Source organism: Chroicocephalus ridibundus, chromosome 2, assembly GCF_963924245.1.
Source record: "Chroicocephalus ridibundus chromosome 2, bChrRid1.1, whole genome shotgun sequence".
NCBI lineage: Eukaryota > Metazoa > Chordata > Aves > Charadriiformes > Laridae > Chroicocephalus > Chroicocephalus ridibundus.
In genome coordinates, this window is record NC_086285.1 from 119,696,133 (window position 1) to 119,712,404 (window position 16,272).

The 16,272-nt window shown below is 47.5% G+C and overlaps 1 protein-coding gene across 7 annotated transcripts in view; it reads right to left on the bottom strand.

Annotated features, from left to right (window-relative positions):
- Window positions 1-16,272, bottom strand: part of KCTD1 (potassium channel tetramerization domain containing 1) — a 106,733-nt gene that overhangs the window by 67,814 nt on the left and 22,647 nt on the right. Inside the window, exons 1-2 of one of the 7 annotated variants that reach the window (XM_063326755.1) lie at window positions 5,996-6,127; window positions 5,413-5,558 (exon numbers count right to left, since the gene is read on the bottom strand). The exons of 2 other annotated variants lie outside the window; for them this stretch is intronic. In XM_063326755.1, the coding sequence (XP_063182825.1) occupies window positions 5,413-5,478 (66 nt within the window). In that variant the 5' untranslated portion in view covers window positions 5,479-5,558; window positions 5,996-6,127. Of the gene's footprint in view, window positions 1-2,820; window positions 4,778-4,914; window positions 4,990-5,412; window positions 5,559-5,995; window positions 6,128-16,272 lie in introns of those variants that run through there. 4 more of the 7 variants (XM_063326760.1, XM_063326758.1, XM_063326761.1 and 1 more) reach the window with 4 other exon arrangements.

The window sequence follows — 16,272 nt, forward strand, 5'->3', positions numbered from 1 at the left end:
TTTCCGTACCTTGCTTGATGCTATCAATGCTATAAAAAAAGAGCATACATGTGTGCTAAGGAACCCACTCGTCCCATCACCATTTATTCACCAGAGTATTGCACAAGTCTACAAGGGCAACAGAATCTGTCCCCTGGAAGAATTATTACAAAGATGCCCAATAAACCACAAACTTATGACCTTCGTGTTTTCAAGGAGTCAGTAATATTTGTCAACAGCGGAATTTAGCATCCAGTTACTTGATGAGATGTAGTCAGTAAAAAGGCCTGGAAAGTCTTTGTTTATAATTAAGCAGTAACGATTGAGGGCCAGGGCATTTCCTGGGGATTAATGACCGGCTGGGAGAGTCGATGGCTTGAGGCAGTGCCTTGGGCCATTAACCCTGGCCAGTCATTAATTTCCCCAGGAAATGCCCTGGACCTCGATTAGCGTAGCTATTATAAAAGGTAGCTAGGGAGAAAGAGTTTAGCATTAACATTCTCCAAGAAAATCTATTCCACAGACAATATTTTTTCATTTTGTCACATCCCAGAAGTAGTACATAAGTTAAAACTGACACAAGAAGAATCAGTGACTAAAAAGAAAAAAAAAAGAAGACACTTTTCCTTCTCCTAAAGACTTACATTAACAAGTTTTGTAGCAGAGGCAAGATGCAGCTACAAAAGTGGCTGGGCAGCTTGTTTAGCTCATTAAATTGTGAATGGAGATGAACATTTCTATATAATTACTGAAAAAAAAAAAAAACCACCACGCTGTCTAGTATCCTTGCCAATTGCTCATTTTCTTTCTTGATACGCTTAAGAAAACAGCACATGCCTGTGTACTCTATCATCTATTTTAGATATTTCTCCCCGTAGCCTGCCACTAATGAGAATTACAGTTCCGAGTGCTTCATGTAGGAAGCGCAGCTCCACGACAAACGGTATAAAGCAGCTGGATTTCTCCTCACCTAAGCTTTATACAAGTGTGAAGAGATCTGTGGGCCAGGGTAGAGATGCAGCTCTCCAGCCTGATGACTGAAGGTACCAAGACACCTCATTTAACAGGTAAAAGCACACATACTCCGTTACTGCTCACTGGATCACAACTGCTCTGCCCGGTTCCCTCTAGCCTTACTCATGTGCGCTGCTGCTGCTCTAGAAAAAGCTGAACTAAGCCTGAAGTTTCAAAATTACTTTCAAGGTCATTAAAAGCAAGGGAGAGAGGAGTCTAGGGTTAAATACAGCAAAGAGCATTAGCTTATACCTGAAATAATGAGCTAGAACTAAAACATTATCTGCACATAATCAAGCCTCCAAGCCATTCGGAGACACCAGATACACACAGCAGGAGATCAAACTACAGTACTCCACTGAAGTGGTCAGGAAAAAAAACCCCAACCCTGCTAGAAAGGAGAGGTCACAGGTATTTTAAAGAACACAGATGCTTATGCAGGCATTCACTGGAAGCCCCCTCTCCCTCCCTCCCCGTTTAGCCTTCAGGCTGGTTGATTAGCTGGCAAACTCTTTGAAAGGGTCAGTCTGTCCAGAACTGGTATTTCCACTTGGGGAACAGCTCAGGCATGTCATATATACCTGTGCTCGCCCAGCGCCGCGCTCCCCGGCCGAGCGCTGCCAGCCCTGTTATTACTTGACACAAGAATGTCAGAGGGCTTTTGTAATCGTGTAGGGCAGCCAGCAGTAAAGTTCTTGCCTGAAACACAGCATTTTACAGGGCACAACGTAACCGCGCACGCTTTATAGATTTAGTTAGAAGGATTTCCAAACTTCAAGCCAATTGCAGAGGTGCGGCGAGTCGGTAATTGAAGTCATTTAGTTCCAGCGCTCAAACACCCGAAAGGAAAGTAGTTTTGGAGGGGACGGGGACACCACGGGCCAGCTCATGGCAGAGGGGGGACACAAGGCACAGCATCAAGGCACAGCTCAACAGCGCTTTTAACAAGACCGCTTTACCTCAGCGAAACACGCCTAACGAACTTGGGCTCGTTCCATGGTTAAGCTGTACCTAAACCAGTTTTAATTGTACTCTTAACTGTATATTTCGCCACTATGGTAACTAACGCAACTAAAGCCAATTTGCCTTATAAAAAAAAAGCGGGGGGGGATGGGGGGGGGGGGGAGAAGAGGATCACTGCCAGGGAACAGAGCTATTTTAAATAAACAAATACAAGATGAATGCAATTGCCGTATTAACCCTCTTGTTAACTTCTGAAGTTTAAAATTACACCCTCATTACTAGTGTGTAATTGAGTATTCTCCCGGCTGTTTCCTGCATTTGAGGTTATTCAAATAGTTCATTAGCACATCAAGAACACCACACACACTAATGATACCTGACGCCCTTATCTACTATTTTGGCCCAACTTCCATAACTCGCATCTCCCACAAAATGAGAAAGTAAAAAAAGGGGGAAAAGAAAGAAAAAAGGAGGGAAAGAGGGAGCCCACGGGGCTGAGCCATTGGTGCTGCCACCAAGGGGGAGCGTGGCAGCACCCGGGCACCTCTCAAGTCTGACCCATAGGCACACAGCGAGCGGCCACCAGACCAGTGGCAGGGGGGCGGGCAAGGGAACTGGGAGGCAAAGAAGTTGGTAACTTGCGTCCCGGCTCACTGAGGGCCTGAACAGTGAGAGTCCTCCCAGGAGCCACCCCAGGGCTGGCAGTGTGCATCGGTGCCCGGCCTTGCGGGAGACAGAGAAGAAGAGAGGGGTGCAGTGGGGGCTACGTGGGAAGGGCGGGATGCGGGGTTGCCACCTTTTTTTTTTTTTTTTCCTCCTCTCTTTTCCCTTTTCTCCTTTCTTTTTTTTCCTTTTTCCAGTTACCTGTGTGGGGGAAACAATAGCAGGTGAAACTACTGTGGGTGAGGTGGTGCTTCTGTGCCCATTGGCTTCGGGGAGGAGGTGAGGCAGGGGGTCGTGTTTCACTGAGACCACCACCACGGCAGGCGCGGCGGCGTCCAGGGGCTCAGCGGGGCGGCGGCAAAGTCTTTTTGGGGATGCGGAGGGCCCACAGGCATCGCCGCCAGCCGCGGCCCCTGCCGGAAACACCGCCTCGTAGAGTGCCCGCTTGGCTGGGGCCACCGCGGCCACTTCCGCCTTCACCGGCGCGGCATCACTGTCTTTGGGCAGCACGTAGGGGTTGGCGGCAGGCGGCCGGGGCCGCGGTCCACCATTGAGGGCAGCAGGGGTGTAGCAGCCCCCGCCAGCGGGGTGGTGGAGGAGGTGGTGGTGGTGGGGGGGAGGGGGGTGGTGGTGCGGCGGCTGTGGTCCCCCCAGCTTGGTGCCGATGCCGGCGATGCTGTTGAGGGTGGCAATGGAGACGGCGCCAATGCAGTGGTTGGTGTAGGTCTTGGAGAGCTTGGCCGCCTTGGAGAGCATCTGCATGCGGGTGCCCAGGAGGTTCTTGCCGATGGCCTTGTTCTCGTACCAGGTGATGTCACCCTCGCTACAGTGGTCCCGCGGGCGCTGGAAGAAGGCCTTGCAGAGGGGGTTGCGCTTGGAGAGGTACTTGACGAAGCTAGCATAGGGGCAGAATTCAGTGCCAGTCTCATACATGCGGGGCAGGTTCTCCTCATCGCTGCTCTCTGCCCGCTTCTTGCTCCAGGAGGATGAGCGTGACTTGTGGTAGGGCCCCAACGCCTTGAAGTAGACAAACTTGCGTCCGTCCTCATCCACAGCCAGCCCAAAGGAGTCCTCCTCTAGCTCACGCTGGTTCTCCCGGCCCCGGGTGCAGAAGTACATGCAGGTCTCAAACCAGACCTTGTTGAGGAGCCCGAAGGGGCTCTGGGTGCTGAAGACGCTGCAGGTGTAGAGCTTGCGGAGGTCGGCGCGGGTGATGGCCTGCTTCTGCACCACCGGCCCGGCACCTTGCTCCTCCAGCTTGCGGATGACGGCGGCCAGGGTGAGGTTGGCGGCGCGGAGCTCGGGGTCCTTGGTGAGGTCGAGGGTGCGGCAGTAGGGCGGCTCGTTGAGGTAGCGGTTGAGGGAGCTGCGGATGCTGATGAGGGAGGACTTGGAGTAGAGCTGCCCGCTCTTGGAGCGCGCCTCGGCGTAGAAGGAGCGCAGGACCCGGCAGAGCGCTCCCTTGTCCATCGTCTCGAAGTCGGGGCTCTGCGCCTTCTCGCTCAGGTACTCGCGGAAGATGCGCACGGCGTAGCGGGTGGCCAGACGCGTGTTCTCGCTCAGCCGCGCCCGCTCCGGCCGCTGCAGCAGCAGGGCCGCCTCCAGCTCCGCGTCCTCCGCCGCCCCCCCGGGGCCACCGCCGCCGCCGCCCCCCGGGGCAGCCGCCGCGGCGCCCCCCGGGGCCGCCCCGACGCCGCTGCCGCCGCCGCTGCCGCCGCCCGGCGTACGGCCCGGGGCGGGCGGCAGCGGCTCCGTCTCCTCCTCGCCGTCCCACTCCAGACCCATCTCCTCTTCCTCCTCCTCCTCCTCGTCCAGCAGCAGCCCCCCATCGGCTCCGTCCTCCTCCTCCTCGTCCCCCGTTATCTGCACCTCCTGGATCTCATCCTCCTCCTCGCCCTCCTCCTCCTCGCCGGCGCTGCAGTAGCGGTGCGGGCGGGGGGCGACGCCGCGGCCGCGGCCGGGCGGCCGGTCCCCGGCATTGTTCCCGCCGCCGCCGCCTCCTCCTCCTCCTCCGCCTCCCCCTCCGCCGCCGCCGCTCCACTCTCCGCCGCCGCTGCCAGGCATTCTCGCCATATTGCCGTCTCCCTGCCAGTCCTCGGGCAGGGCGCATGCGCTATATTGGACCGCAGCGCTGGAGCGCTTTTGTGTTTTAATGACCTTCAGCTACCGGGAGGCAAAGCCGGGCTCTTAAAGGGCCCGCGCTCCCAGTGGCGGCGACGGGGAAGGGGCGGGAGGGGTTTGGGATGGATGGGGAGGAGGCTAAAGGGGTACCGCGGGGAAGGGAGCGGTACTTACCGCGCCCGCCGCTCACCTCGGGTCCGTCCCGTCGAGCAACGGAGATGGGCGCCGGGGGTGGGGGGGAATCGCCGGGCCGGGGCGGACGCCCCGGCCCGGCGGTTCCCCCCCACCCCCGGCGCCCGTCCCGCCTCCCCATCCCCGAAAAAAAAAAAAAAAAAAAAAAAAAAAAAAAAAAGCACTCTATGCGTGGAAAGCGGCTCTTTCTGTAGGGACGGACCGCCACCAAGCAGCTGGGACGGAGGTCGGGACGCCTCGCACCTCCTCATTTCACAGTAACTTAAAAAACAAACATAGCGGAAAAAAAAAAAAAACAACACAACACCCCAAAAAAGCCACCCACACAAAACCCACCAAACCCAAACGGAAAACAAAAACCACCCCCAAAAAAACTCATCCGGCAAACACGGCTCTGCCCTCGACGGGATGCTGGTGGCCGGGCGGATGCGGTCCCCGCCTGCGGGACCGCCGCGGCATCGCCCGCCGCCGGCCTCGCACCTTGAGCCGGGCGCCTGGATTTCGGTCGAGGAGCTCGGGAGGAGGCGGACGCTCGGGGCTTTGCATCCGTGCGGCTCGGAGTCCGCCCGGGAACAGCCAGTCGGTAGCCGCGGCGCTCGCTCGACTTGCGGGAGCCCGCGGCGAGGCTGGTTGCGGAGAGGGAGAAATAAAGACTCGGGGGCTGACGGTCGCCCCGGGCCGCCCTCTAGCTTGCTGGGGCTGCAGACTTTAGGGCAGCCGGATGGCCATCAGCCCCCCTCCCCCGCCCCCCCACTCCCGGTGCCACACAGGGAGCCCGGCTCCTTCCTCAGCTGTCCCCCTCGGCGACGGGGCAAAAACAGAGGGGACTCCCGCAGCCCACGCAGGGGAGGGTACGGAGCCGCCGGACCCCGCTCTGCGGGGGCTTTCGCTGAGGGGAGCCCCCGAGCAGCCCAGGGCGGGCGGGGAGCGGAATCTCAGCCCTTCCCTCCGCGGCTCCTCGTCCCCCCCCTCCCGCGCCGCCTCGCCGGGGAGCTCCTGCCCGCCGTCCGGCTCTTCCCCGGGGAAGCCGTACCCAGCGGCGCCGCAGCCGCACACTCCTTACCCTTCCTTCCCCGGGAAGGGTCCTTTGCCGGGCTGGGCTCGGGCAGGAGGGCACAAGCCTCAGGGGAGGGGGCCTGTCCCACCCGGGACGGGACAAGAGGGGGCGAGGTAACCAGTCCCCCCACACCGGGAGCACCGACACTACATAAACCAAACTACCCCAAAAACCTCCCCGTACCGCCTGACCAGGCGATTTCTTTTATTCGGTACGTTGAAATAAATATTCATTACGACCACTGGCTACACCTGAAATTATAGCCTTAATTGCAGAGCTGCTGGCCTGAGTTACCACGTTTGCAGCTTACTCATCCGTAGGCAATTGCTCAGCGCCGGGCCCCAGCCGTGGTGGTTATCTGAGGGGGGGCTCGGTGCCGGGCAGTGCCGAGCCCCGCGGCCGCCCTCCCTTTCCGCCCCCGGGGCGGAGACCGGCGGCCACGGTTCGGGGCAGCCCCAGCCCTCGCCGCCCGGGCAAAACGTGGGATCCCAAAGAAGGGATGCGCAAATTGTTGAGCAAATTAGGCCAACTCGAAACAAATAAGGGCTCCGGGAAGAGAGCGTGCCACTCCCAGAAAATAATTGAAAAGAAACCCAGCACTGTTATATTCATGTAAGCCTGGAGTAATTACACGGAGGTCAAAGTTGTTGCATACACTAAAGAAGTTGTACTAGCTCTCTAGTTTGAGAGCAGATTATGTTCCCTCTTAGGTTGACGGCATATATATTCTAGAGAATTTCTCCTATGCACATAAAGAGGATATAAATAACTTCCCCCCCCCAACATATGCTATCTGCAACCCTGACATATGCTATCTGAAGCAAAGTCTCAAAGACCTTCCAATGATGGACCAGATGCTGAAATCATGTTGTGGTTAAAACCTAAATGCCTTAGACAAGCTTCTTTCAGGAGCATTGATAACCCACCCTAGAAGACAGAGAACTGCAGGGATTGTGGCATGTATCTTTTTTATAGGGATCTTTTTTTTTTTCCTTTATTGTTCCCATAAATGCTAAAATTGACATGGTTGACATTGATCTTTGAACTTGATTATGTCTTAAGATCACAGAAAAAATGAAGACACTTTCCTTTTTTTTTTTTTAGAAGAGCTTTTCAGAGCCCCACGAGTGAAAAAGGTAATTGAACATTTGGGTTTTTTAACTTTAAAAAAGACGAACACCAGGTTGACAGCTTCTGTACTTGGATGTTCATTTAATCACCATTTTCTGATTACAGGAGGTGAACTATGTTGACAGACTTGGAGATGAATATGGAGCCCAGTATACTAATAGTAAGTATAAAGGACATGAAGAACTTGCAGTGAGGTTGGAGGGGAAAAATATATATGGAGCATCCATATTACACACATCAATTGGAAGCACCTCAGCAACCAGGAGGAATTCAGAGAGTAGCAAGTGAGGTGTTTAGGGTGCTGCAGGCACCCATAATTGGGAAGACACGTGTGCATAAGGTATATACCTGTCTAACCTATATGTATATATGTGTGTATATACATATGTAAGTTAATCACATATATATGTTAACTTACCTATCTGTCTACATTCCTGAAGATAAGATTTAGCCTAGTCAGTTGTATTCCAGAAGTTTAAATCCTATTGTTTGAGCTCTCAAGTTAGACAAGGTAATCGAACTACATTCCGTAACTGTCCAAGTTGCACAAGGTTGCCTGATGGAAGTTGGCATAATAACATTAAACTTACATCTACTCCACCCTCCACGTCATTAATCATAGTTTTATCCTGCTGAGAGCTCTGCACAGGCATAGACAACGTTCTCCCCTAGGACTCAAGGTTTGAGACTGATTCTAATATAGGTCCTGTCCACACTTGGAGAAAACCTTTTATTACCGCTGTCGGTAAAGAAGATGTAATACCCACAGAACACTAATAATGCACCTGCCCCACTAAGGTTGCAACCCTGGACTAGATTACTCTTCCTTTTGTATACTTGGAGATCAGTTCATATCCCACAGAATTATCATGCCAGGTTAAAAACCAAAACCAAAGAAACTTCTCCATGAGTCAGTTGGTTTACAACAAAGGCAATGCTTGTAACCATGTTACCAAATAGTTTCAGGCCTTTCCTCACTTCTCTTTTAAGTTACTCTTTCCCCTGGCTCCTGGTTTCACTCCTGGCAAGCACAGAGCTTGCTGGAGCCACACTCTTTGACAATCCGACTATTGTGCTAAAGCTCTCCACAGCCTTATTCTCCTTCAGACTAACACAGGCTACTTCTCCTATAGCCTCCGTAAGCGGCTATTTCACTTGCAGCCACCTAAACCTTCCTGGTAGGTGTTTCATCAGGAAGCTTCACTAGGAACGAAACTGGAATATCCCCCAAAAGCCAAGAAGCAAAGAAAATCCATTGGGCTCGATTGCTCCCCAGGATCCAGTCTGGGCATCTAGAAAAGGTTTTAACAAATATGCTTAAAACAAGCTTGTTAATTAACCCTAAGGCTGACCACACAGTATCTTTTTAAGAAAATAGCTTTTTCTCCATGTACACTTCTACTGTTAGTTTAAATGCAATAAACATGTTCTTAAAATGTGTTAATATGTTTTCTAAACACAAGATATTTTTGCTGTAGAGGCAGGCTATGCGGAAATCAGTATGAGAAATCCATATTGACACTACAGAACTAGAAGGCAAATAACACTTGGGACTCTTGGAAAATTCACTTAGGGAAAAAGCATGTCCTAGAAATCCTTCTCCCACCCAGAAACATGTGGTTCTGAGATAAGCTTTTTTAGCATCTCAGAACTGTCACTTCAAAATGCTAATTCCATTTTTATTTTACTCTTTTACTTGTGTATATGATATTTCTAGATGTTTCATTACTTCTTGATACTAGGAACAGCTGATGCTGACATATAATGTGCTATAATAGATTTTAAATCTCTTTTGTTTTAAATTTTACTTTTTTAGATTAGCGTCTCCTGTCTGCGTGGCAATGAAACGGCTTTATATAACTCAACAAAGGAGATATTGATTTAGGAAAGTAATGATGTATCCATCAGCACTAAGTTGCAGCTGTTCTTAACGAGTTTTAAAATACAAAAGCTATTTCACCTCTTAGATTGTCATATTATGAAATGTTAGTGGTAGTTGCACATATCAAAGCACCAGCTACTATCGACACATTGTGAAACGTGAAGGCAGCATCAAACCACCCCCCTCATGAAGCTCCACGATGCCAGTTGAAAGCATATTTCCAAAGTACGCTCGTATTTTTTTTCCCCTGCAGGTATTTGCCGTTATTCACTTGACGACTTCTTTTTTTTTTTTTCTTTTACAAAAGCAATATTTTTGTTGCTGAGGACACGATTGGTTTCCTGATTGCTCCTTTTTCAAAACAAACTGGAGAACACCTGAGTCATCATCTTTGTAAGAAAGCACGCGTTTAGCGCTTGGCAAATCAAAAGTCAAGACTTCGTGAATCATCATTATTTTCAGTGTTAAGCAGCTGGAGCCTTTTTGCTTCCAAAAATACAGAAGAGCTTTGTTGTTAGACACCTTGGAGAGAATCAGGTAATAAACTGCATCGCACTGCATAAAGGTTTTAAGGATCTTTTAAAATGTGCTGGAGGTAAGTGGCCAGGAGATATATTAATGCTTTATTTAGCTCTGTTTTGGTTTATGCTTGTCTTTGCTTCTGTAGTGATGAGGGCACTTGAAACAAATTGGCTGGTCTGTAAGGCACAGCAGTAGCCAGTACAGTTGCTTTAGCAGTCGTCCGCTAATTTCTGTGAACTACTCGCACCGAGCACCCTGGCATGTTAGTGCCGTAACGTTTATTCTCCATGGACAGAAGGAGCTCTTTCCATCCAGGCTGATAATTTAAGTTGGTTTTTAGTCCTTCTCAACTAGGTCCATAAATTCTATGTGGGACTGAGAGAAATTTGGAAGGACCAAGGCAGTAACTCAAGAAAGGAACCTCCAAAGAGAGATCGCTGTGAAACCACAAAGCCTTGTTTATAGGTGTTGCAGGTCTGTGTAAGTATAAGTTTTCACTTTATGCAGTGCTTTTTGGTACTACGTAACAGAGCACAAATTAATGCTGTATTGAATATGGAGTTCTTCAAATCCTACTTTCCATTCATAATCTTCCAATAAAAATTTATTTTGAATTAAAAGTTCAGGCTGGAAGTCACACTGGTCTGGACGAAGTCTAGAAATGCAGGGAGGGATGACCGGTTATATGACAACAGGGTCTGGCTGAGAAGGCTCCTTAAATACTTCTTTAAGAAAAAAGAGAGAAACTGAGTCCTTACAATTTAACAAACAAAAATGTAACGTAATGAAGCTCTGAAGAAATGCCCTTTCCACCTTGTTTCTGTACTGTATCACAGACTCACAGAATGGTAGAGGTTGGAAGGGACCTCTGGAGATCATCTAGTCCAACTCCCCTGACAGAGCAGGGCCACCTAGAGCAGGTTGCACAGGAAGGCGTCCAGGCGGGTTTCGAACGTCTCCAGAGAAGGAGACTCCACCACCGCTCTGGGCAGCCTGTTCCAGTGCTCTGCCACCCTCCAAGTAAAGAAGTTCCTCCTCATGTTTAGATGGAACTTCCTATGCTCAAGTTTGTGCCCGTTACCTCTTGTCCTGTCACCAGGCACCACTGAAAAGAGCCTGGACCCATCCTCCTGACACCCACCCTTCAAATATTTATAAGCATTGATAAGGTCCCCCCTCAGTTGTCTTTCTTCCAGACTGAAGAGACCCAAATCCCTCAGCCTTTCTTTATGAGAGAGATGTTCCAGTCCCCTAATCATCTTGGTAGCCCTTTGCTGCACCCTCTCCAGCAGTTCCCTGTCCTTCTTGAACTGGGGGGCCCAGAACTGGACACAGTACTCCAGGTGCGGCCTCACCAGGGCAAAGTAGAGGGGGAGGATAACCCTATCTTGTTTATGTTTTCCATCCCCATTGCATGACCAGAAGTTTCTGTGTTGCCAGGAGCCGTGCTGAGCGCTGATGCCCACGCAGGGCCAGAGGTAGAGTTTTACACCACACAAAACTTATTCACGGCAGGCTTTTCTCAGAGCTGGGGGTCCTCAAGGGACAGGGCAACAGCTGTCCTTCAGCGCAGCCTGGAAAAGGGAATCTTCTTCTGACCATCGGCTAGTGGCTTTAATGCCACTTTATACCATGAATTCACTGTCAATATACTTTTGTTTTGACTTAGTGACTGAAATAAACTGATTATTCCCCTTTTCCACCAGTATTATGTCTGTGTCATAGTGAATTTGGAAATTCCTTTTCAGGTATTTATGTAGCAAAAACCCCAGCACCAATGGCCTGTCTACTTGGATTTTCTTTTCTCAATTGAGTTATCTCAGCTGGGTTGACATAAACCCAGTTTAAGCAACTTTAAAACTGCGTGAGTTCAAACGAAGCCCACAGAGGCTGTAACCATACTGTTAAATAGTGGCAGAGCCCCGCTCAGGCTGCCACCCAGACCCACCTTTCTGCTGCTGAAACAGTACCTTACAATTAAACACAGCGCTCTGATTTTTGTATGCCACCCCTTCATTCTCCCCCATTTGTACTTTTTTTTATATGTTGTTTACAAATATGACCTGTACTCCTATTTTCTTTTAAACCATTATCCGGTCATGATGTTTTCTGGCCCTAACAATGGAATGCCACATTCCCTTCTCAAGGTGTGAGATGCTAGAGCATTTCTAGTTACCCTGTGAGACCTGAACACGCAGAAACTGTCTAAATAAGGTTTAAAGCACAGATTACACTAACCTGTAAACCGGCATTCGAGTAGAAGGGAATAAATTCATAGGCCATATGGAAGAAGAGTACAGGGATAAAAAAGTATAGCACTTTTACTGCCAGCCCCTGTCACGTCCTTTATGACAGCATGATTTGATTCATATCAAGAAAGAAGCTGCAGAACATGTGGCAGAATATTAATAGATAAAGAATATTTGTGTGCTTATTTTGATTTGACTGATCCTTTACGCAAAAGCACTTTTAGAAACTAAATGTTGCTAGCGTATATAATTTCAGAAAAAAAACTGGGGGAAAACCTTGAGGATATTGTCATGACTTTCATTTGAGTTTTAAAGCCAGAGGCCATGAAGTAAGAGAGACCTGAAGGTGCAAACTGCAATAGAATGCTGCATTTTAAGTTATTGAGCATAAAGCCTGGAAAAGTAAAAAAAAAACCAAACCAACTGAATTGATTCAGAGATACGATAAAGCAAGCTTACAAAGTTTAGTGAAAAAGACTGGACGCGTTGGATGTACCTCTCTTGGATTTTCAGTATCAGCTAATACTAAAATAGATGAAAAATACCTTCTAACAGCTGATGAGCCTCAGTATTTTCTTAGAATTTGTCATTTTAAAAAAAATAAATATTTCTGCAACTGTTGAGAATGCCTAAAGCACAACATTTTTTGTCCGTCCCTGAGTTCCACCTTGCTTTGAGTATCTTTGCCTTTTTCTGTCCATGGAAGATTAAGCTGTGCCTGATACAAAGTTTCCTTATTTGAAGATCAAGGCTGAAATTCAGTTTCTTTTGACAGAACTAAAGGCGTCATCAAATAAATAAAAATAACTGTAAAAAATCCTTAGAGCCAACACTTTGCACATTCATGGACTGAATTATTTAATTACAGACAGGTAGTTACTTGTTAGTAAAGACCTTGGGTTTTAGGATCAATGAGCATTGTTCAAATAAGCAAGAAAAAAATTGTAAGCTCTTCCTTTGCCTTGGACCAAACAAGGTCACATTTGCAATTTGCAGTGCACGATCTCTCCATTAGCAATCTTGGCAAAGGTTTATCAAGTTATTCTGAATAATTTCCTCCAAGTTATGAGTGTATCACTTGGCTTGGTACAGACTTGCGCCTGCAGTTTATTCTGCTGTTTACCTGTGTATTGTCAAACTTGTTCTTGCTGATTGGTGTCAAAGGAAAAAAAAAGCACTTTTTAAAATCAAAGCTTCAGTGTGGAAGGATATAAAGTGTGAAATCCAGACCCATTGCTTTCATTCTGGCTTTAGTGATCATAGAAACCTGCTGTAGGGCAGGACTAATCTGCCAGAAAATTATTATGGAGCCCTGGTAACTCAGATATATGTGCAGACTTGAAAATGTTGTTCTTTGTGCCAACTCCAGGTCCTACAAGAACCTCACATGGTATCCTCCACCTGGCTCAGAAATATGCTGCATTCCACCGTAAAGAGGAGGAAGTTTCTTAATTCCCAGGCAGCTGTGAACAATTTAATCTCTTTCCAAACAGCCCGGTATCCTATTCCAATTGCAAAGTTTCTTGGGAGATGGATACTTTGAAGAGCTGGTGAGAGATAATAGGGCCTTTATTTCAAGGTCATTCCTACGGATTTGGCCTTGAGAGTAATATCTTGGTAACAGGGCTGCCAAATCTCACAGCCTCATGATACTTAGTGGTTTTGGAGTTGTCTCCTCCATATGCTGGAGTGGAGGGGTTGAAAATCAGCATTTGGAAGACAAGTTTGAAACCTTGAACGACTGCTCTGTAAAACTTGGAAATCAGGTTGAGAACCACACTTCTGTAATTTTAGGAAGAAGAAATCCCTGTGATTTTTAAGATGGACTTCATATTCCGAAGACTGGTGGCTGGCACGCCTGGGATTTCCCAGATAAACTTGCCTATGCAAACTGAGCTGGTAACTCGATTTGGTTTTCTGGACAAGTCTCTAAATTACTTCTTTTCCTCTCAAGATTTCTCTATCAAAAACCCACCATCCAAATCCCATGCAAGCTATTTTTTGCCACCTCTTTAGCAATATGTTTAGAAGAGTGAAAGAATCACAAGGAACTACTTCAAGAAATTCATATCAGATTTCTTCGAGTGCTCAGAACCAATAACTTTGTTCTGATTATTAGAAGGTCTCTGCATTCAAAAGCTGTCGTAAAGGTATTTAAACCAGCTGTACTTTTAGACAGGCTTGCACCTGATATGGTTTCCATGGGAGCTGCTTGGTGCTTAGCCATTAGCAAACATGGCTGCTTATGTAGATAATTAAATTAGAGTTAGCGAACAGAGCGTTCTTCTGAAAACCTGACCTTTGGTCTTTCTGGCACACTGCTAGAAGAGTGAAGGAAAACATATCATATTCTGTACTACAATTTTTTTTGCCTCTAAAACTAGCTAGGTGTGACTTTCAGGGTACTTCTGCGAAAAGCTCCCACTATTTCACTGCATTTTCAGCAGTTTCAGTTGGATTGTTCTGCCCAACTCTAGACACAGCATTTAATCAGTTTAGTTCTTCTATTTTCACTGGAGTTCCCAAATTGTAAAGCTTTTCTTTTGTTCGGCAAGATATATTGGGCTTCGCTTACACTAAAATCTTTAGTAGTATTCTTTAAGAACTAGTTTTATTCCATCAGAAGTACCAGTGTTAAGTTCTTAGGAATCTCAGTCAGACATAAAGTGGAGAGGCAGAATTACAGGAGCTTTGTTTGGGGAGTTAAAGGGACCATAGAATCACAGAATCATAGAATGGTTCAGGTTGGAAGGGACCTTACAGATCATCCAATTCCAAAGTATCTGGATTAATTTGTAATGTTTTTGGGATGGGCACTGTGTTTGAAAGGAAATTCTAGACTCAATTTGTTAACCCATCACTTCAAATGAGCTCGACAGATCCCAAATAGAGAGGGACAGGATTTTGCCCTCTGAATTCCAGTTTCGGCCACAAGTTCCTGGGCTAATTAGGGCCAGGTAGAGAGAACCCCACAAGCTGCTGAATAAACTAGAAAAATCCTGATGTCCCACTGAGGTCAGCAGCGCTAATTAGCACCCATGGAAAAGAAATCTGCTTGAACATACCTGCTGCACTTCCTGGCTTTGACCACATCCAAAATCTTATGGGAAGACAATTCTGATGTCATACCATGGCACAAACGCACAGTGGGTTGCTCATGGGCTAACCTGTCCACCTAGGAGTTTTATAATTATTCTCACCTACTGGGGTTGCTGAAATATTGCTGTACGGGGGGGGGCAAGCCCAGAGTCTTTTTGGCCCCCAACAGAAGAACAAGTTTGCCCCTTGCAGGAGTACCACTCTGCCCAGCTCTTAAGCTCTGTGAGGTCCAAGAAGCCTGGTACCGTTTTGGGAAGTCATGGTGAGAGTTTCTGCTCTCAGCAGTAGTACCGGTAACAAGCAGAAGCTACACAACCACATCCACATTGGGGAAGTCTGTCAGGTCTTCATTTCTTCATGCTTTCTGGCCACAGACTCTGAGCTTTCGGGAAGGTTCTCCCTGATGCCATGGACAAATACCACTACCCCCCTTCTCTGTCCTGCTCAGAAGCCCACCTGAGGGACAGGCAGCTGAGTTCTGGTTTTGCACATGTTCTCTAAAGGGCTGTCTCATCTCTTAGGCTTTGTCTAGAGCAGGGTGACTGCTGTTAAAACAACCAATATACCTAAACCCAGTATCTTTTCAGTATTTTTTGATATATTAGTGGAGTAATAGCTGCAAGCTTATAGTATTTTTACCTTTTTATCTACTGGTCAGTAGGAGAATTTTGAAATAAAAAAAGTAGGAAGAGTTTTCACCCTCTGAAAGCTTCAGAAAAGTCAAACAATATCTTTCATCATAATTTGAACATAAGCACTGTGATATTTGTATTAGGCATGTGTCCTCCACATAGTATGTCAGTAATAATACATTTTTAAATGAAAGGTGGTAAATACTGGCCCTAGAGTAGTTTCTCAAAGTCCTGTGCATAAACACTTATTTTGCTAGGCAGTAGGCAAGCTAGCACTTGCCTGTATGAAAGGTTTACCCTTCATTTTAACCTCAGAGAGGGAACCATTCCTCTCAATTTCTTCTGCTTTGCAGAAAGGACATGAAACAACCAAAAAGTTGTTGTGAATGTTCTACAAATTTGGATATGTTTTAAACTGGAATAAAACACCAAACCAAAACAAAAAACCACCAAAGCTGAAAATAGACTACTGTAAATAAGGAAACAAACAAAATCAGGTAACAAAAATTCTGGCTTGGATGACACAAGAAGTTTTACACAGTGCTAAAAGAGGATCTTTTCCCTCAAGTGTATCTAAAATGTCACTGAGTCAACAGAAGAGTACGAAGAAATGGTCAGTAATTGTATTGTATTGCCATAGCCAGTTTGAAGACACTTGGCTGGATAATGAAGAGGACACATTTGTCATGTGGAAATTGTCTATTACTACAAAGCACCTATAACTTAATACTACAAAGCAAAGTCCTTCAAGAAGCACGCCAAAAGTAA